The sequence below is a fragment of the Electrophorus electricus genome, chromosome 10, assembly GCF_013358815.1.
Source record: "Electrophorus electricus isolate fEleEle1 chromosome 10, fEleEle1.pri, whole genome shotgun sequence".
NCBI lineage: Eukaryota > Metazoa > Chordata > Actinopteri > Gymnotiformes > Gymnotidae > Electrophorus > Electrophorus electricus.
The window spans coordinates 15,393,027-15,415,201 of record NC_049544.1 but is presented as its reverse complement, the minus strand read 5'-3'; the positions used below and the strand labels follow the sequence as shown (position 1 = coordinate 15,415,201).

At 40.5% G+C, this 22,175-nt stretch overlaps 1 protein-coding gene across 4 annotated transcripts in view; it reads right to left on the bottom strand.

Annotated features, from left to right (window-relative positions):
* slc12a7b (solute carrier family 12 member 7b) overlaps positions 1–22,175 on the bottom strand; it is a 44,762-nt gene that overhangs the window by 7,698 nt on the left and 14,889 nt on the right. For all 4 annotated transcript variants that reach the window (XM_027002946.2, XM_027002947.2, XM_027002949.2 and 1 more), the window contains 19 exons: positions 15,725–15,819; positions 15,303–15,434; positions 11,433–11,579; positions 10,215–10,269; positions 9,886–10,016; positions 9,257–9,498; positions 7,968–8,179; positions 6,666–6,830; positions 5,840–5,938; positions 5,507–5,564; positions 5,059–5,233; positions 4,598–4,716; positions 4,032–4,130; positions 3,087–3,206; positions 2,816–2,920; positions 1,483–1,651; positions 770–965; positions 417–580; positions 119–250 (listed from right to left, as the gene is read on the bottom strand). In XM_027002946.2, coding sequence (XP_026858747.2) covers positions 119–250; positions 417–580; positions 770–965; positions 1,483–1,651; positions 2,816–2,920; positions 3,087–3,206; positions 4,032–4,130; positions 4,598–4,716; positions 5,059–5,233; positions 5,507–5,564; positions 5,840–5,938; positions 6,666–6,830; positions 7,968–8,179; positions 9,257–9,498; positions 9,886–10,016; positions 10,215–10,269; positions 11,433–11,579; positions 15,303–15,434; positions 15,725–15,819 — 2,615 coding nt within the window. The remainder of the gene's footprint in view (positions 1–118; positions 251–416; positions 581–769; positions 966–1,482; positions 1,652–2,815; positions 2,921–3,086; positions 3,207–4,031; positions 4,131–4,597; positions 4,717–5,058; positions 5,234–5,506; positions 5,565–5,839; positions 5,939–6,665; positions 6,831–7,967; positions 8,180–9,256; positions 9,499–9,885; positions 10,017–10,214; positions 10,270–11,432; positions 11,580–15,302; positions 15,435–15,724; positions 15,820–22,175) is intronic.

Here is a 22,175-nt window from a genome sequence, read left to right as displayed (position 1 = left end):
ACAGGAGAATGCAAGATACAGATAGTCACAGATGCAAGACACTGAAAGGCTTGCTTTGAACATAGAATGCGTTAATGTAAACTGAAGTCCAGCGATTGCCATCAGTTAAACTTCTTACCATTTCCACAACCTCAACCTCAGCGTCCAGCCGAAGATGGTACAGGAACATTTGCAGGTCCTTCTTCATCTGGATGCTGTTGTCATCTAGCTGAGCTACAGTGAAGATACGCATCTTACACTTCCTCCACACCTGACAGAGAGAAAAAGAAGCAGAGAGTAAGAAGAAGGGAGAGATATCCAAAAGAAGAAGACAAACGATCAGACATTTTTTTTGCCACCAACGCCGACACACATGAACATGACATGGCAGATGTCAAGCATGTGTGGACCGCTCCAACCACCCCAGGGTCGTGTACCTTGTGCTGGCGAAGCAGAAAGGGCAGAAGCATGAGCATTCCTCCATCGTGGACCACCCACCACACATCTATTGTACCCTCTTTCAGCCTCTGATCCGGGAAGTTGTCCACATTCTTAGCGACCAGCAAAGCCTGGTGTGCTGCAGTAGTCTCTCGCACAGACTCTGAGGAACACACCAGGTGAGAGCCACTTTCAGACCCAAACTAAGAGGTATTTATTTTACACACTAGAGATATACATGGCTGAGCCTTTTATGCAAGCATGTTTCTGTACTGTTCACATAAGGAGCCTTGAGCAGCACAGTGCACGGATGAAAGCATAGGCTTTAGTGGTTCAGAGGTGAAGTGCTAACCAACAAAGTTTTTCCATGACAGAGGGTCATTGGTTTGCTTCCAGGAGCTGGGCCAAGCCATCAGCACCGTGTTGTGTTTCATGCCCCCGAGACCGGCCGACTGGATGAGGTGTGAGACGCCATCCCGCAAGTTGGAGGACACCACAACATGGCAGAAGCCCTTGGTCTTTTCTGTACTCATGGTTTTCTTGATGTTCTACCAAATAAAATAATAAAAAAAACATCAATTCCTGTGCTGTAGTCTCAGGTTATCTTATCGGTGTTCTTTGTCTCAAATTTTGTTGTCTCTTCAGGTAAGTAAATACTTTATTATATGATTTGTGATAAGGACTGGCAGAATCAACTAATATAATATGTGTGATAAGAGACTGTTCATGTTTTTTAGATAAGAAGTGAAATAATACTGAATAAACATAAACATTTCATGTTCTGAAAACAAAAACACTTGTAACTCAGACAAATCAAAACAATTGCTCACAGCTGCAGTTATTCTTAATGACAGTAGGTGTCAGTCTCTCTTCATGCTTAAGACAATGACCTTATTCTTCTCCAGCGGTTTGTTCCTGGTATGCAGAACCTCTACACTGTTCTAACGCACCCAAGTTATGCAGGATGTGAACATTAGTCGAGAAGTTACTAACCAGCTTTAAAGCATGAATAAAACTATATTGAACTATGTAGGGCTACACCCAACCAAAGAGCTGAGATGGCACCTGCTCGGCTTGCTTGGCCTCAGTCTCTTTGATGAGGTAGGTGCCCTCTAGTACAGAGCCCACGATGGTGAGACCTCTGCCTGCTTTGAGCTGTGTGGTGAAGGAGAGGAGACGTGGGTGCTTCACTTGCAGCTCTGAGTCCAGTTTCAGCAGCACCAGCACCTGAGGCCTTATACATATAAGCAGAGGAAGAATTGGTATTTGTGTACCATATTTCAGTTGCCACATATGTTTGAGCACAAATGCTGGTACTTAGATTTATTAAAGAAAATACACACAAAAAAGATACATTTGCAAAACGAATTAAAATAAACCATTCAGTATTCATATATGAATATGAAAAGCATTCAAAGATTTTGGTGGAGTTATATATGATACCATACAGGGAATGCTTAATAGTGAATACCATTTCACTGAAATAATTAGAGAGTATGCACTATATCTGCCATCACATCACTGAGCTTCATGAACAGAGACACTGAGCTTCATGAACAGCAACCTCATGAACTCTTAAAATCATAAAGGACAATATGAGAAAGCAGCTGGAACAAGGGTAGAAAGACAAAGTAGAATTAAATCAAATGACCCTAGTTTTCCACAGTAAGAATTTCACAAACTGAAATGCTCAACAACAACAAACAATTTGGAGCTGTAATAATAACATTTGTGTTTTGAAAAACAACTGATACAGAGCCCACAGTGAGTGACTGTGCCTGTGGTGAAGGCCAGTGGCACAGAGCCAGGAAAAGCAGCTTAGGCAACACCGAGGGTACAGCAGGACACAAGTGGCACCTACACACCCTTCCTTCTACACACTTTGCCAGATGGCACCAGGGCTTTTTGCCTTTCTTCACCCAGAAAAGGGTAACACCTTGCATTACTAGATGGACAAGAACAAAGGTTTGGCCTGAGTATTCTCCACAGCAGCATTCTTAGGTTACGACAGTCACTGTGTAGGCAGATTATTTATTCAATGGGGGATAAGCAAGGCTTCAGGGATAAATCAAACAGTATTATCAAACTGTAATTCTCTCTGGATTATACAGATGGCAAATAGGGAGACTATAATCTGAGAAGTGCAGTAAAGAGAAAGAAAATAAGCATTACCACAAAAGTGAATGATTACTATACTTGTGGTGTTCAAATATAATCACAAAAGCCACTGTGATGTATGAAGAATGACCAACTTCTCGGTTAGGCTTTTTCACATTATAACATTTCATGCATATTTATACAATATTGTGCATCGCTGCCCCACAGTGCACTGCAGTGTAGTGCATTAGAAAACACTTCAGGGTAGTAATGCCGGAAAAGGCCACTGGTCGTCTCTCACCTCCAGTTTTTGGTATGCGGAGGGGACTCCTCCAGTCGGATAAGAGCATAGCGTGCTGCATTGAGAGAAAGCCCACGAATACCATCACCCCATTCCTTCTCTGCGCTGCATGTATGAAGACACACACACAGGATCTTTACATAAGATGTGGACATTAACATTCCTGTTCATACCCAGATCATAGCCATTACACTTTATGTCTATCTGCAAAAATGTTAGTCAATCTAACTGGCTAATCCTCTATGCATGTTCCTGGGGCCATTTGTCTTACCCTCGGTATTCAATGTACTTGTAGATACAGGTAGCTATGACCATGGCCACCAGGGCATAGTTCCAGGAGGAGATGAACATCAGGGCAAGACACAGGCTCATGCCCAGGAAGGACAGCGCCCTATCGCACAGGAGAAAGAAAATGAGCACTCGCATCCAAACCAGAGTCCACCAAACTGCATTTGCTGTTACTCATAAAACCTTGAATAAGTGGCAAAATGAAATGGTGAAATGCTAGTCAATATACAGCCTGACTCCAAGCCTCTTCTTGACCCACCAACTGTGTACCAAATGTCTGGTCATTAGAGATGAAGATTGAGCATTGCTAAACTGGAGCCTTACACATGATAATGCTAATCCGTATCTTTTGTTACCAGTCATGAATTTTGCAAGCACACATAGTGTCATTCATACAAAGCAACAATGTTACAGAGCTCTCCTACATAGGAACTTCTAGTACCACCTTAGAGAATCATCAGCCTGTTAAAAATGTATAAGGGAGTAAGTAGGTGATTTGTGTGCGTTACTAGCTTTAACATCTGAAAGCAATGTTGTATTGCAAAGGCATATGTCCTACTTTTCCACACACATCACTTTGTATCTTAGTATAGTATGTGTGCATTTGCATGAGGAGGAGGTGCCTCTCTGCCACCAAAACTGCACCAGCCTGGCGCTTGCCAGGAACTGGGCGTGAGAAAGAGTGCATGACCTCAGAGAGAACTGAGACGTCTAAGGAGTACTGCTAAAGGAAACCACAAGTTTGCATGCTTGGATTCCACAGTGACCTAAACAGTACTGAAAGGTAACAGATTAACAGGAAGATAAGATGAATTCTTTCACCCTCATCAGATCGAGCTTTTCACCTTCCTTCACCTTTAAAAGGCCAAAGCAATGCCTGAGAAATTAAGGTGCAGGGTTGTTCACTAGGACCTGCCCCTGTGCTCACCAGTGATAGTACTTGAAGCGGGGCCTCCAGTTAGGCGTGCGCAGAAGGGTCTGCAGAGCACAGGCCAAGTTCACAAACAGGTAACACATCAGGAAGAACCTGTCAGAGGACAAACACACTCTAACACTCTAAAATTGGCACTACAGTTCGACAGCTTTCATAAACAGCAAGAAAGAATAGGGCCACAATAAGTAAGTAGGTGGGCAGGAACAGGGACAGACAGGGAGAGGGAGGAACATGAGCTGGAAGGAAGTTATTAAAGTTATTATCATCAGTAAACCAGGAGAGCGAGGATAAAAGGAGGATATGAAAGGGGCAGACAGCCCAGCCAGAACAAAAAGTAGGTAAGAGGATTAAACAATAGAGCATAGAATGCAGCTGAAATCAAAGGATGGATTAGTAAAATTAGAAAAAAAAAAATCTAGTCAAAAAGAGGACAGGAGCAAACAAAGCAGAGAGAAAGCATAGGAAAATTACTTCTTACTTCACAACAGGATGAGGAAAAGGCACTATGGCCAGTACAGCTGACAACATGAAAGACATAGCAGGAAGAGAGCTCCACTCACATGGAGAGGATGGGAGCCACATCATCCAGTGAGGCGATGAGGATGCCAGTCTCACAGATCCCAGCAGTGAGCAACAATGCCCAGGTGGGCTCGCCATTGGCTTTGCCATGCCCAAACACCTGGGAACAGGACCAACAGCGCACTCAAGATACTGGCCCAGATAGCAGTGTGTGCTTTGCTGGACATGATGTAGATGATGCAGGCTTTTCTTCAACTTCTGTGAATCTTGGTTATTGCATATAAATTACTGTCAGAGGCACTATCAAGATGAGCCAACCTATTCAAAGAATGCAATGTACTCTAATTAATTTTTTATGTCCTATATTTTACATATATTACATCTAGGTTTTTACATACAGGTTCTTGTTAGGCTGTTTCTAAGTGTAAAGATGTTTTACTGATAACAGATTGATCAACCACTGAAGATCAATACAAATAACGTGTTGCAGTGTCAGTGAGACCTCTAAGAAAGGCACAATGCCATCTCGAGCAATGGCTTGCAGCAGCCTGGGGGCGCCAGTGAGACTTTGTAGACCTGCGCCACAGCAAGAAAAGAAAGAGCCGATCACAATCACCCAGGGGGAGGGCCAGGATAGAGTACCAATGACCAAGTTTCCTTTGACTGAGTCTCCAAACCTGAAACACACGCACACACACACACACGCACACACGCACATGCACACACACACACATTGACATTTGGGTAGACATTTAGTGCCTTAATTCTCTCTTCTGATGTATTAATTGTATGACATACTAGGACAACTCTCCCGCAAGAGTTTTAATAAGGTCCTATTAATTGGAATTATTTGGATTTGGAACAGTAAGCACATTCACAGTGAAAGAGTAGCATTCAGTCTAAAACCATTTTTAGAGAAAAAAAAAATCAAAAGTAAAGAAAGAACTGACTTGTCTCGGAGAACCACTCCCTCGATGCAAGCACCAAACATCACCACACAGGATAGGTCTGAATTAGGCAGTTAAGAAAATTACTTTCCTAGAATTTGAAAAAACGCACATATTTCTACTTGGTTTCTTCAACACTGATTCATATAGTGACATATTGCCAGTACTGCCCACCTAGCTTGCTACGGAGCATAGATAAAGATACATCCTTACCCATAAAACACTACAACAGCAGGACTTTGAAAATATGTTATTGCAGCAAGGTTGCAACAAAAAAGTATAACATTACATTACATAATGCTCCTCCTAAAGCCATTGGGTTCATTCTGAGGATACAGATGGTAGTAGTAGTTGCTATGGCAAGAATGGTTCCTATGGGAATAGACCTCTGGGCATCCTTCAGATCCCCAGACCGGTTGGATCCTGCCATGATACCTGAAAAATGGACAAGGATAAAGAGGAAAAAAACTCTTACCTTTCAAAAATGTTTTATAATTTCATACACCCAGGAAAGTAATATCCCTATATGGCAGGTGACAATGGCATTGCAGAACCTTTTTGATTTAAATGTAATGCAGATCATATTTATTTTTCAAATGTAACCAAGTCATTATATCTGACTAGTTACATCTGGCTAAACTAATTTTGAGTGTACATGCCATGCATAAATGACTTCCTTTCTTAATAATCGATATAATGTATACATGCATTTACTTTCCCATCTCATTCTTTCATATATTTAGAGGAGCTATTGTATTTTTGTATCAGTCATGACCTGTGCACTATTGTGTTACATGGTGAGCAGGCACGGGGCCCCTCTGAGGGGAATGACTGGTCTGAGAGTTCCAGCTGAAAGGGGCAGATAAGCCTTATCTCCCTGCTGGCTCACAGGCTGCCTGTGGCACTTCAGATAGGGTTTAAGAATAGAGATTAAGGTGCAAGTGGGTAGAAAAGGACCAAGTGCACAATATACACCCATCCAATGAACACAGTGCATACACATCACATACTACATGGCATATTACAGAAGTAGAATAAAACTTGGATGAATGGGTTAGTTAGAAAGAAAAGGCACCCTACATATTCAAGGCATGATGAGTATGGTGCTAAAGAGATACAGAGAGCAAAGTAGCAAGTAAGGGAATGGTGAAAGTGTCCTTACCAGTGACCGAAGGAAAGTATATCCCCACCAGCAAAGTAAAGAATGTGGCGATATCGTTGACCACGTAGGGCAAGTACATGTCCTCAGAGGTATCAGACACTTCCAGTGACTCCATTTTCTTCTCCACCAGCATTTCAGAAGGACCATAACTTGACCACATGTTCTCTGTTCAGCAGAAACAATTATTGAAAGCTGGTAAAAACAAATTGTACATATACCCTCTGCAGTCTTGCTTGTCTGGTACTTATAAGGTCTTAAATGTGAAATGGAAGCACATGATCATGATCAGTGTCTCAGCCTTGCAATAAATCCTTTATCTCCTTGCACAATGTCAAAACTGTGGATCATCTCGCTGGTTCTGCTCTTCTTCAATCTTCTCCTCTCTCCCCAGCATCTATAACTTTCTTGTTTCAATGATATTCTATATCTGTAAAGATACTATCTATCCCTAAAGACTAGACAGGTGCCTTCTGGTTGTTTCTCCAAATGACTTGCTGTTGAGAAGCATGCTCTGAAAACCACAATTTGGTGTATTGAGTGCCTTTTACAAGAAAACTGGCCTCTCTGTTCATTCAGTAACTTACTCATGTGCTTCATCACAGAACTGTTTTAAATACTGACTGTTTTTCAGTTCAATAAGCTTTATTGGCATGACCATATACAATTATAGTATTGTTGACTGTTTACATTACATCTCAACGGTCATGTACCATACTGGACATAAGCCCCATATTTGTTTTTCTAGTATCAACAAAATGTATTCCTTTTATCCTTCCAGCTCTGACATCTATGTATTGTTTTACTTAGATTCATAAAAGAAAACATTGTCATGATTTATCAACATTAACATCCTGCAAATTAAAGACCCTCAGTGTTCAGCCAAACTCCATTCTCACTCCACTGCTCTCAGGTCTTCTGGTACAGGACATCTAGTTGTCCCAAAATTCAAATTAGTCACTGTTGGGGCAGATCTTTTTGTGTGAGGTGCCCCAAACTATGAAGCTCTATCACAAACTGTCAGATACAATCATTTATGTCTTCACACCTCCTGCCAATCTTCTTCTTACCCCAGTTTAGGATCATAGTGAAACTTATTTTATTTTGATGATTTTTTTATGTTTTATTTGAAGATGATGTTTTATTTTATGAGAATAATAATAATAAAAAGTTTTAAAGCAGCCCAAGGTATATTCTCATACCCAAGGTCTTTGTACAAACCACAATACACACATGCAAACATAACACATTATTATTATATAATTGCCTAAGGTTTGCAGTGAACTTAATGGCAGTGCTTCTCACCTGAGATAGCTCCACTGGTAAGGCCAGGAATACCCTGAATCACTGTGACATTGTTACTGGTAAAGTACTCATTGCAGGTGGCATTGAGATGGGGGCTGTCACAGAACAGGTCCCAAAGCTCTGTGGTAACCGTCATGTTATTTACAATCTCAGTCTTCAAACACTTGTCAAAGTTGTGGTTTTGAAGCGTGCGGTTGCCTAACAAGCAGACCCTAAGAAAGATGACCACAGACAGGAAAATGATTAAATACACACAATCAAGAAACTGTTAAATGCACACAATTAAGAAGCTATTAAATATACGTAACCAGTTTCTCATTTGTCATATCTGCTGGATGGCTATGTTTAGAAAGCAAATATGTGTTTTGTCTGATAAATCTGTTGTAGAAATTGTTGTAAAATGTTTTTAAGTGCTCTGTAGCTAAACTAACATACTATAAGTGAAACCATGCTTGGTTTAGAAAAATCTAAAACATCGGCATGGTTTCTTACATAACCAAGACCCTTCATTTTTGAGAAAAAATACACTGTTTTCCTCAGCAGTTTCAAATTAATTAAGCCTAGGCTATATTGGTAGAGAGCAAAAACAGACAAAGTGTACTGCACTGAAGCAGTGGCTGCTAAAAAGAAAGATTCACTGATGTACACTGCACTTGGCCAGTTCCTTCCTTGTTGTCAGCAAATATATTGCATTATATTTAGTTACATGGTTGCAGTTTGCACATTTTATGGGTCCAAATATAAAAGAACATATTGTTTTTTGACATTTAGCAGTGAGCTTATGTTCTAAATTGCCACTATAATGATAGTGAAAGCCTAAAAAGATATTTACTGACTTGAACTATATATAGAGGATAACAATATCCAGTTGTCTAAATATAACTGCTAATTAAGAGGTAGAATCTCTTATTATGCTTATGTGTATATATATGTGTGTGCGTGTGTGTGTGTGTGTGTGTGTGTGTGTGTGTGTGTGTGTGTGTGTGTGTGTGAGAGAGAGAGTAACCTGCAAAGCAAAATGAATTCAACGGGTTTATTGTCATACTTTACAGAAACCAGAAATTCCCAAGTAAAACACACAGACAGACAGACAGACAGACAGACCTCTAGCAATCATTCAAAAACCTCATCCTGTCCCAAAAAATGGATTATTTCAAATGTCCTTGCTCACCTAGAGCTTTTCAGTAACTCAATAATATTTGGATTAAAAAAAACAAAAAGAGTGAAGTTTTATGTTTTACTTTTATGAGCCCTATGGTCAACACAAACACATAGGCATTGGAACTCACGGAAATTCTGGTGGTTCAAAGATAGTTTTGACGACTCCAGCATAGATGGCAAGGATGGAGAGGATGACGCAGGCAAGGAAGACCAATGCTAGTTTATTTACGTATTTCACCCCCACGAACACGACGATTGCCATCAGGGCCAAGCAGCAGGTGCCATACACCCGCATGTTGTTCAGCATGGCTGCAGCCTCATGCTCTTTCTCAGCTGCCTTAAATATGGCAGCATTGGGAGCTATATAGGTCTGCATTGTAGAAGACAAAACAACAATTAAAGGAATACTCCAGGGTAGAGCCTTCCAAACCTTTTCTTTCAGCATTTATAGAGTTAAACATGGCTTTTAGACTTACATATATGGCCAAAAATTAACTTATTCTCTTCTCCAGGGCATAATTATTGCCAGTGAACTCACAGTACTATGAACTCACAGTACTGTCACTGTTACACAGATATGTGTTTATTACTCTAAAGGTAAGCTCTGTGGAGACACGTGTTCATTCTATCCCATACACTGAGGCTTCTTGAGAATCATGAATATGTGACACATTTATAATTTTCTCCTACCCTTTCAGCATAGTCATTCTGAAGATGAATGACAAAACCTTGAGTGCAAACTGTATAACCAACTCACCAAGAGTATTTCAATAGTACCAAGGATGTACATTGATCCAGCAAACGTGGTGCCCAAATAAAAACACAGTCCTACAGCCCCTCCAAACTCAGGGCCCAGCGACCGTGAAATCATGTAGTATGATCCTCCAGCTATGAGGTGAAAACAGAGAAATACAACATATACAATGAAGATTTTACATTTAAAGTAGCTAAAGGTCTTTATCTATGCAGTTATTTGGTGTGACATTATAATAACTGAGTTCTGCAAATACCAGGACATATCTGACATTTAGATATAATTCAACAGAGGTAGGCTCAGTGATGACAAATAGAATACCATCAACTCACCCGGAACTACCCCATTTGTAGCAATGGCACTCATAGATATTGCAGTTAGCATTGTCTGGAAAAAAACAAAACAAAAACATCAAGCATAGGAAAAAGAAAGGGTGAGTGCTCAGCAAGTGGAATACTTTAGGACTGATTCAAAATAGGAATCCTTCTTAAACACTAATTTTAGGAGAGGAATAGGAAATGGCTCAATTTCAGACATCACTGCCTCAGGATTGTGCAACAAGCTATTGTGTAACACGCCTGAGAGAGTGAGTGTCATTGTCCTTGAGTGCACTTGGACCTAATGACTGGGCTATATCTTGGCTGCTTCTTCCTCAGGCTTGGCTCATGCTGTGAAGAGCTGCATTACAGCTACTCACCGGCCATTTTCCTCCAGTTTAGTGATTAGGGACAGAATAAAATGACCACAAGAGCCCTTCTTGAATGAATGAAGCACATCCAGAGATATATGGCAGACACCACAAGGAGCCTGGAGGCAGATACCTCTTCTCACCCTACCTCTTTGACTTCAACAACATTACTGATACAAAATAAGATGATAAAATAAGATGATGTGTATCCCCTGACCAAGCAGCATTTTTTATCTAACACTATGCACCACTGCAGCCTGTCCTGTCATGACACTATGATTCCTGTGCTTCTGTTAAGGGGCTGAAGTAGAAATATCAATGTGAACAGTGACACCAGTTCAGGAAGTGTACTGTCACATTTCTTAATAAGCAGGCCCTAGAAAGGTGTGGTTGCTCCATTTGTCTGCTCGGGGTTATAAATAAGCACCTGTCTCAAAGAGTCCCATGCAAAACAGATTAAACTCCAAGACATCACACCCATGAGCACTGTCTGAAGTGGACGGACGGCTAAACTTTGATGGCAAGAAGTGTCAAGTAACCCACTCACTTTCTTACACAGCTTCTTTATATGCTTTCCTTTGTGTACTCATGAACATTTGTGTATTCATCTCTTAAAATTATTTCTTAATCCCTACAAACTGCTTAAAACTTTGTTGTGCTACAAGGAAAATAAGTTAGTCTAAAACCCTACAGTGACTTATGGCATTTGTTAAAACTCTTCAACTATAAGAGTAGCATTAAAACTAATTATCAAAACTAATTTGAGTCTAGCAGCACCGCCATCACGTCTCTCTTTTTTCTGAAACTGTGACAGTCATCCGACCTGTCTATCCATGAAAATCTCAGAACATAACGCACTTACACAACAGCAGCACATAGCTACAATGCTAAAGGCCTCCAGGATGCCAGCAGTCCCAACGATCCAGGTCATTCGCAGAAACAGGATCACTCCCAGGATATTCTGCATACAGGGAAGGTACACACCCATGAACGTGCCCATCTGTGGACTCTGTTTAGGGAACAGAAGAAAAAAGTGCCATCTCACTACACACTCTTAGACTCACAGACACCTGTGTATTTATATCCACCTGTGTATTTATACCTCTTGTCTTCCTATTTTCCTTGTTGGCCTTTACCAACCAATTACTTCACCACTTGGTGTGTACTTCTCAGTGTATATCTCTGGTTTTGTTCTGTTTCGTTTTCATTCACTTTTATATTAACATTCTCTAGTATATTTCCTCATGGTCCTTGCGAGTTTGTGTAACTATTCTGTGTTCCCTGTCTTCTGGTTCATTAACTATATTTCTTGGTATTCAGAACTTCACTCCTTTGCTTGGTGTGAAGCTGATCATCAGTGCTGTTTAGCAGGCAGCTTGTTTTCAGGTTATTACTTGGCAACAGTTTTATTTAGATTTTATATAGGGTCACTATCCTCACTGGAAACAAATCTGGCTGGAGCTATCCTGTTAGATAGACCATAAACAATAAATAATGTGTTCAAATTCTTCTTTATTTCTTGTCTTCAATTCTCAGGATATTAGTTTTGTTGAGTTCTCGTTACATATCTCTTTTTCTTGTAAAAATCAAATAAATAAAACAATACATAATATAATTTCTTACTCATCAAGTACATTTGCTGGTCTACTTAAGATCAGCGAGTTAGCTTCTATGACAGTGACAACATAACTGATGATTACAGAGATAACACAGGATAGCTAAGGCTACATCAACATTTAAGAGAACTAGTTCCATAGTTCACCATATAAGCACTCGAGCATAAATGCCAATATATTTAGCACAATCTTCAAACATTTCACAGTTTATCAAATCAACTAGAAACATGTTGCACTTACATCACAAAGGCATTGTAACATAAAATATCATGGTTACAACATAGGATGGCACACTTACAGGCATATTTAGGGCCAAGATTTTACAGAGTGAAAAAACCACGACTGAACTTTTGGATGAGCAACTCATAACTTAAACTGAGTCATGTAAACACAAGATTCTCAAATATTAGTGGAGACCTGAAGAGGACACTAAAACCACAGGAAATTCATCAAGTCCCTAATCCCATATAAAGCATTACTCCCCATCTGGTATAGTTAAGTTTATATCAATATCCCTTTTCACTCATCAGCCTTTTCTATAGGCTCCTTGGGGAGCAGGAGGACAACCTGTGACACCTGTGACAAATGCAATTAAATGTGTTGAGTCCCTTGCTTCACAACTCTAACCTCCACCTTTCTCATTCTGTTGTCTTGAGTTGGGATACTTTTGATGATGAGACCAATAGGCCAGTCATTTTTCTCAACTTGGTCATACTTCAGTAAGATGTCTAGGACTTGAACCTCATGTTTGTCAGCAATCTATTTCTTTCTGGATTGAAGTGTTAACAGGTACTCATCTCCAATGGTTCCAAAACAGTACTCAATCCTAATCACTGAAAGGATTCAGCTTCCAGAAAGTACTTGTCTTAGAGCAGTTTTTTTTACTTCATCCTTGAATACAAAGTGTTGAACACAATGGATGATTTGCAATTTGGCTTGGGTTTCTGGACCTTTGGGTTTTTTGGACTTTTCAGACATTTCCAGGAGGACTTTTCAGACATTTCCAGGAGGAGTTGTGAAGTTGAGAAAGCACCTACTACAGGGCGAATCTCAACGAGCTCTGGGTTGACAAGGTCAAACTCAGTTGATGTTACTGGAGTAGACAGCTGCTGTTGAACTTGCTTTAGGAACACGGGCCCAATGAACCATCTTGTTTGTTGCATGAGGCTTGCTTTTATTGGTCTTGCTGCAACGTTGGCTAGGTTGTTGTCTGTTGAGACATGGTGCCACTGTGTGGGTGTAGAGGACTTCCTAATTCTTGAAACTCTGTTTGATACATGGATATAAAACCTTCTTGAAGTATTATGGATGTTTCCTAATATGATCTTGCTGTCTGTGTAATACTTTACAACTTGAATCTCCAGATTCATTTGTTGGCAAATGAGCTCTACCATCTCCACAGCAAAATCGTGTGTTCAAGTTTCGGCACTAGGTTGGCCTTTCCCACGATGAAGCCAATGAGGTACTCTCCTCTTTCACTGAGAACTCACTTGGCCAATTCCAAGTCTTCGAGGTCATTTGCTAAATCATCATTTGGTAACGTTTCCATCACCTTACTGTTTGGGGCAAATGTGTGTAACCATAATTTGGACTCAGCATATTTTTTTTGTAGGAGATTAACAGCCTCTGTTTTGGTGGAGAGCACAATCAGACTGTCATCAAGTTTTGGGTGACAATATGGCTTTGCATATTTGCAATGTTCCTTATAACCTGCTTGTGCAGTTCTCCTTGCCCACAGCTGGTGCCACAGCTGGTGAGGAGCTCTTTCCGAAACATGGGCACTTTCTTGCATACTCCGTCACCTCTTTTGCAAGATCAGTGTCTCTATACCATAGAAAACATAGATCATTGAGATGGACTTCACTTACAGTGAAACTGTGTGGGCTCCTTTCGAAACTGCATCAGTACACAGACAAGAGTGTTGTTTATGTCCGGGCCACTTAAGAGGATGTCATTCAATGACACACCCTCATACTTGAGTTGAAGACTACCTGTATTTGTCTGGGCTTTTGTGGATGGTGTACTACAGACAATGGGAGGTACTAGCACTCTTCATCAGACTCCAAGGCATGAATTTCAAAAGTGAACTCTCAGGTCTTCTTTTTTGTTGAAGCTCAGACTGAGGGTGTAGAGCTGTTAAAGAGCCTGCTCTCAGTTGTTTGGTAGTCTCTGCTTATGTGTTCTAAAGAGAGGAGCACAACTTATTTCACTCATCTTTATACATCTTGTCCTATGATTATGAGAAAACATTCATCTTCTAGTGCAGGTATTGGCCTTTCATCATTTTCCTTCCTGTCAAACACTGTCACGAGGCTCTCTGTCTGGTCCCTATGGTAAAGATCTCTAGTTTTGTGAGGTGGATTGCAGACAATTTTTCTTTTGCCTGTTTGCTGCTGGGACATGGACTGAGATATGATGGTCTCCCATTAAACAGCATGTTGGTTTTATAGGTCTTCGCAGAGGCCGGCTTGTGTGTGCGTCCCAAAGAGACATCTCTTATGACAACCCAACCAATTTCAAGGAGTTGGACGAATGGTGTGTCTGGCGGCCCACTGTGCTGCTTTCTGACCTTGTGCAACCTCAACATGTCTCTGCCTAAGAGCAGGATTTGTGCCTCATGATCAATGGATGGGATTTTGTGTGCAGTGGTGTGCAAGTAAGAGTCGTGTGTGTTCTCAGGAAAGATATGTCAAACTGGTCATCTGGTAACATGCCAAATTCCAACAATAAGGAAAGCGGCACCTTTATATGACCATCAAAGTACTCTATGGCACACTTACAGGCATATGTAGGCCAGGATTTCAGAGAATGAAATTTCCAAATGAGCAACTCACAAATGAGCTCAAGACACGTAAACAAAAGCTTCTGAAATATTAGTGGAGACCTGACGAGAGTACTAAAACCACAGGAAATGCACCAAGTCTATAATCCCATATAAAGCATTACCAGAACATATATGCTAGAATTCAAAATATTATGGCTAAATAAATACAGCATATAACGGCAAAGGATAAAGGCTGAAAATGGCTAAGACCCATTTTAAATAAAGCTCCATTCAGTTGAAGACATAATGCCATATTGCTGAACCTCAAATCTGTTCATTCTGGGAGCCTTACTTTCACAGTTTTCTTCCTGGCACCTTCCTCTTCATCTGCTTCCTCATGCTCCCGAACCCCCTGCGTGAGGTTGGTGTAGTTGGCCAGTTTGCTGAGTAGCGATGACACCATAGGATTGCTGTCCATCTCTTCCTGCAGATAAATGGGTCATCCCTTTTCTCACACTTTCATAAAATTACAGCAGTCCAAATCAGCAAATCCATGGCAGCCCAATGAAATACAAAGAACTGAACCCATCAAACACTTATCTGTCAATACCACGGAATGGAGGCCAATTTGTATCTTTGCCCAAAATGATAATCCATGCATAAATTAATTTATAATTGGTGAAAACGTGTGAAAAACTGAAAACTATGAATATGACTATACGTACACACACGTCTGCATTTGTCTGTGTGTACTTTTGGAAACTGAAAAAGTACCTCAAACAGCGCCATGTTTGTTCCATCATAGAGGCTGCCTTTTTCATTGTCAATGTTGTTGATGAATGGACTGTTCTCTTTTGGGTTTCCATCACCTGAGGCAAAACAGAGAAAGTCACATCTTCAACTATACAAGCTTGACTCTCACTGCAGCTTCTAACAAATCAGATACTTGTGACAAATCACTGTGGCCAGAGAAAGAACAAATAAATAACAAAATAAATTAGCCAGTTAGAACTGATTAAAGTGCTTGCTTCCATCACTGACCATGAATTAAGGAAGAAACCGCACAAACGAGCTACACTGCACAACCCGAAAATGTCTATCAGACTCATCTGAGTAAAAACATGTAAAACTTTGCAATCTTTTCAGCACACCTGGCAAGAATCTGACCTCGTTCTATGTCTCTCATCATGAGCTGTGAGAAGCAAGAGGGAACAGGTTGGCCCCTTTTCAATGAATGAAAGTGCAATTTTAGTCAAATACAATTCTGAGTTTGTGAAAGAAGTATACGTACTAGGGGTGGAGCTCAGCTCACAATAGGATTAAATGTATGATACTGTGTCCATGACTTTATATTCTTAAGATACTGTGAACATATTTTGAATAAAGTAAAATAAACATCTGAATAATTTGTAGATGTTTTGTTTTGTATGTCATCCTGTTTCCATTTTTTTCAACAAATGGGAATATTGTAATACTGCTGCACAACTAATTTAAAAGACAATGGGGCAATCCCAATGACAGTCCAACTTCACTTGCATCCAGGTAATGTACAGTACTGTGTAAAAGTCTTAGGCCACCATTATAATAGTTGTTTAGTAATGGTATAATGACCATATATAAATGACCGTATCTAATTATTTATCAGTCTCTTAATATAAAAACAGAGAATATAGGAAATATATGCACATCATAAAACAAACAAACAACAGATTTCAGAACAAAATGGCTTTTACATGTAAAAGTACTTAGTGTGACCTCCATTGGCACTAAGAACATCTTGAACTCTTTTGGGGATACTGTACTGAAGTTTTCTGAAGTAATCCTCTGGTATTATTCCATTATTCCATTCAGGTTCCATTCCATCTAGGTTTAAAAGAGTCAGGTTACTGCTATTGCTCAAGTGTAAGGCTCTATGAGGTGCATGGCTACACTTTACATTGGAATATATTGTTACACAATGCACCCCTAATACATAAGCATAAAAGAAAGGACATGATTGTTCAGCTAATTCCAAAAATCTGGAAATGTAATGGAAAATACACTGCTTTCAATGGCAAAGTCTATTCTCTGGTGAGAGCACTGAATAGAACGATATATTAAATGTTAGAACCATCATTCACTCATTTCCCACTTTCTTGACTTTCTTGTACAGAGGCATGCACACTTAATCAAGACTGCTCCAAACTGAACAGCACCAGACAGGCCATAGAGCAGGAAACAGCTGGGGACCTCCACACCATCACAGTAAGAATGCTGAGAGACAGTTTCCATGTAAAGTTTTCCTCCAGTAAGGCAGGAAACCTGTGGCCGATTACAATCAGCTCAAACAGTCAGGCACTCTGACTCCAGGTTTCAATAACTGCATTATAAAAATGAAAACATTCTGTATTTCATGTCTTGTTGTTTAACAAAATAAAACAGTATACTTTAACCTATTTAACTGAATGTAATAGTAAAGAGATCAAGCTAAGTCAATTACCCAGTCAGTCCATCTGGCACATTGATCTTCTTATAATTAGAACAAAATGGTGATCAATGTCTTCTCTTTTAGGTCACTGAATCCAATTCCTGATGACTCTCAGAACTGCAGCCTATAACTTAATGGTGTGGCATTTCCATGTAAAGTAGACTGAACGGCTTAAATGCATGAAAGCATGTGATTCTTACCACACTTCTATTCATCACATAAGCTTATAGGTTAAATATACATGTGGCATAGACTTCAGAACCACCGATGAGGGAAAAATCAACTGGCAGTGAAAAGCAAATGACATTCACAAATCACCAGTTCTGAGAAGTGTGCTCAGTGCTGTTAGGTTTGGAGGGAGCGCTTCCAGGCAGGGAGCCGAGCTGAGCTGGCCTCGTTAACGCCGGAGTGGCCAGGAGGGCTGCACGCTGCCTCCTTGATGAATGACTGCAGGTGTGCCCAAAGCTCTCCCTAAGCTCCAGCCCTGTGCCACGCTCATGGTGTAGTCCTTGAGCCAATCTATGGTGTGACCTCTGCGGGCGCGCCCAGGGCAGCGCTGGGACTGTGGGACTGCACGCCTGTGCACCAGCAAAAACTACAGAGGAAGCAGCCGTCAGTTTCTGAGGTAGTACAGCTCAGCTTTTCTTGGACAAAAGCATGAATGATGGGCCCTTCTAAATTCCACTGCTGCCTGTAATTACCTTGGTAGACCGATGCTGTATGGCTTTCTAGATGAGAAATGACTGTCCCACAAATCAGCAGGAGAAAATTAAAAACTTAGTCAAAGAGGTTAGGTATAATGGCTTGCTTATTAGGGTAAAAGAATAACAACAAACAACAACATATTGTCCTATACAGTTGAGAAATCATTTGTAACCTGGAACTAAAGAGGGGAGAAGCAGAGGCTGGATTACAGACCATGTGCAGTTGAAACAAGAGCATCAGCATCAGGAGCCTTGCATCTCCGTGTCTATGGTAATAAAATGACCATGCACTCTATTTATACGTACTGAGCTCCATCTGTAAGCTGCCTTGCACACCTAGGCTGCAGCTCACAGTGCTGGTGTGACAGAGTGTGAGAGGAAGGGGGGAGGGGTCACATCAATCCTTTTATCCAATGGTTTCAGGCAAAGACCAAAGACACAGTCAGGCAAAAGTACAGAAAATAAACCCAGGCCAAAAACTGCAGTTTTAGCTACAGTTCTGCACTGACTGTACTGACAACTTTAGCAAAGAATAGTTGAAATTATCTATGTTGAATATGTTGAAATTAAATGTACTTAAAACAGGGTGGCACATTTATGAGAAGCACCATGTAACAACTAGTGAAATCAACAAAATTGCTGGCTTTAAACCAAAACGGCACCTAGTTAAGTATCTCAAATATAGCATCCAACCTGAGAAGTACTGTATCTAAGCACCCATCAAGAACCAAAGTCCTCTGACCCAAGCTTGACCCCAGCCACTTACCCTGCTGATGAGACCTCTCTACCTGCTCCATGCAGCTAAGGTAGAGGCTGTGGGGTCCCCTGAAGTGCTGCAGTGTGGGGGTCTCCCCTATGCCTGACGTGAGGGTGGTGCTAAGCTAGTCTGTGCTCTTAAGATCAGCTACTGTGACATTGCCTGCCAGAAGCCAATGACACATCAGTTGCTGATCCCTAGACATCACCACTAACAGAGGGGGAGGAGAAAGGGGTAGGGGTGGGGGGGAGACGGGACACAGAGAGAGAGAGAGGAGGGAGAGAGAGAGTCCAAGAGTGATGTGCAGCTGCTCACCTGCCCAAGGGTATACAGTGCTCCACTGCACACTAAAGGCTTAGAGAGAATAACTGGAGGGACAACTAAGAATGGAGTGAATTAATGTCATTTTATGCAATGTATGTCATAAGTGCCATGGGTCTTTCGCTAGAAGTCATGAACTCTAAAAGTCCAGAATGGACAAACCTTCAGCATTCTCATTTCTAATGTCTCATAATGAAAGTGAAGGAAGATCTTTATGCAGCCTATCAGAATTTGTCAAACACCTTATGATGAGGTCAGGCAAGATCCAAAAACAACCCAGATTTCAAATACAGACATGCTAGACTGAGAATCTGTGCCTGTACAAGAAGGAAATTGGCATGGAAAAAAAGCCAGTTTGGTAGTAAGGCAGAATGTTAAAATTATAGCTACCACTTTAATTTAGTGGTCAATAAATCACTTCATCAGCATGTCAACTGGGCTTTAGTAATCACTTAACCAGATTAGCCAAATCCTGCCCTTTTTATAAATCACACAGGCAAAGTCTGCAGGAAGCAGCACCATCATACAATGAAGACCTAATGTAACCCATCTAAACATTTACTACTCTAAGCATTCCAGCAGTGAAACCAGACTGTGAAGAACAAAGAATAAACAAGAAAGAACAGGGGAGTATAAATTATATATACACTAAGCCCAAAACACAACTGAACTCTGAACTACTGTTTAACTGAACATGTCATCACTGTAATGTCCCTCCTTTTGCTTCTTTACCACAGCCAATATGTGAAAACAAGTGTTCAACAAACTATGTGAACACTGAATTTGGTCTGCTTTTTCTAGCTGACCATTGTCTGGCAAAAACTAAATTAATAAAGCACTCCACAATGTTTCATCAAGCTTGGCAATATGTCATCAAGGCTAGGGAATCCTCAGATTAACTACAGCATATCTCAACTTGCACATATCCACCAGGCGGGTTGCCTGGGTGACGCTGGATGTAGCCAGTGTTGGTTGGTTAAAAGGCGGCTCTGTTGAGCTTTGTGATGCTTTAAGCCGCTACGGCCCTCAGGTAAAAGAAGAGCTTCTTACATAACAGTGAATGCAGAGAGGGTGGGGGCCTGTGTGCCAGGTGGATCGAGCCAAGGTAGCAACTCAGAGGGCTCAAAGCTCCTTAAAGCTGCAGGTCACATCTATTATACCTGTCACTAACAAATTATTCTTTTTAAAAAAATTTTATACTATGATTTATCCATAGTAGAGGTCATGGTGAGTGCTCTTCACCTTTTTAAACATCTTTTAAAACATAGTCAGGTTTGGACTTGACATGGAATGTTTGCATAGTTTAGGCAGCAGTGGATATGCATGAGTGCTAATTTGATTTCCGCCCCAGCAATCACTGGCACAGACACTTTTATGGTACAGATGGTACAGACGGACAGATTTGTATTCCACTGACAATGTGGGAAATCTGATTTAGCTGATATGGCGGTCAGCACAGACCATGTGAGCTATGGTGATTTCCAGTGACTATGACAATGACCCAAGACACACATGCACACAGTTTCCTCCTCCCTTGGGAAAAAAAGGAAAGAAAAACCCATTTATGTACACAGTCTGCAAGAGGGCATGAAGAGAGTATCAATATTAAGTGAGGCAAAATAAGTCATTCAAAACTCTATCTTAAAACCAGATGTTTTTCACCACTTAAAAAAGCCTTAAATCTCAGCAGGTTTAAGATCAAAGGAAAGATTGTGGGCTAGTAGGATTATATCAGCAAAATCAGTTTTTCTTCCCACATGCAGTTCACACTGGGAAAGGGGAATGCAGCACGACAAGGATTCTAAATGCTTGACGACTGCTATGCTTTCTAAATGCTAAATGCTTCTAAATGCTTGACAACTGCTATGCTTTCTCCACCAGAGGGCAATACTGACATGTAGCATCAATGTGAGTCACTCTCTCTCTCACTCTCTCTCTCTCTCTCTCTCTCTCTCTCTCTCTCTCTCTCATCTGAACATAGAGGTATGCAATTTCTGATGAAGAGATTTATTGTTATATTCAGTGTTAAGCTTGCTTAAAAACAATAAAAAAATCTACATACACACTAAGCAGGCTTCTGGGGAGAAATCATGATTGCTCGTGCTGTCTGGTGCTGATTCACAGCTCACACAACCAGTATGCTGGTTATCCCCTTAGCACCTTTTGTCTAGCCACTCACTTACTTTTCTGTATTATACCTATTCAATGCCCGCTCAAGCAGGCTCTCTTGCTGTCTCTATCCCGCTACAAAAGAGTATCTGCTAAATGCTGTAAACACACACACACACACACACACAATACTCAGATATAAATCTATATGAGACAAATGTGTTCAGTGCCATATTTCCATATTTATAAAAGGAGAATTCAACCACTTGTGCATGTCAGTAAATAAAAATTATGCTATAAAAATACACACATGTATATTATTACATATATTTGTAATTATACAAACACGTGTATTACTCGGAAAATATGAGATTTTTAGGTTTTAGATCTAAAACAAAAAAAAATTAGACTTAGGTTATCATAATTTCAAGCCCTGGCAAGCACATACAGGTCTAATCCAAATGACCCTAAAGTAGAACATGTCAAACAAGCATGAACATGTGAGTCAATATTGCAACACAACAGCTAGACATGTTCAGTGCCATGTTTATAACAGGGGAATTTAACCACTTCAGTTATGCATGCCAGTAATCATGAATAGGAATAATAATAATAATAATCATCATCATCATCATCATCGTCATCATCATCATCATCATCATCATCATCTACTACTATTACTACTACTACATTTACATTTATGGCATTTAGCAGACGCTCTTATCCAGAGCGACTTATAAAAGTGCTTTGTCATTTACTCACAGAATATATCCTAGTACAGTACAGTAGGTAAGAAGCAAACATCTTAATGACCTAGAATACTGTAGAATACAGGGATGAATGCTGATACCTAAAAGTACAAAATAC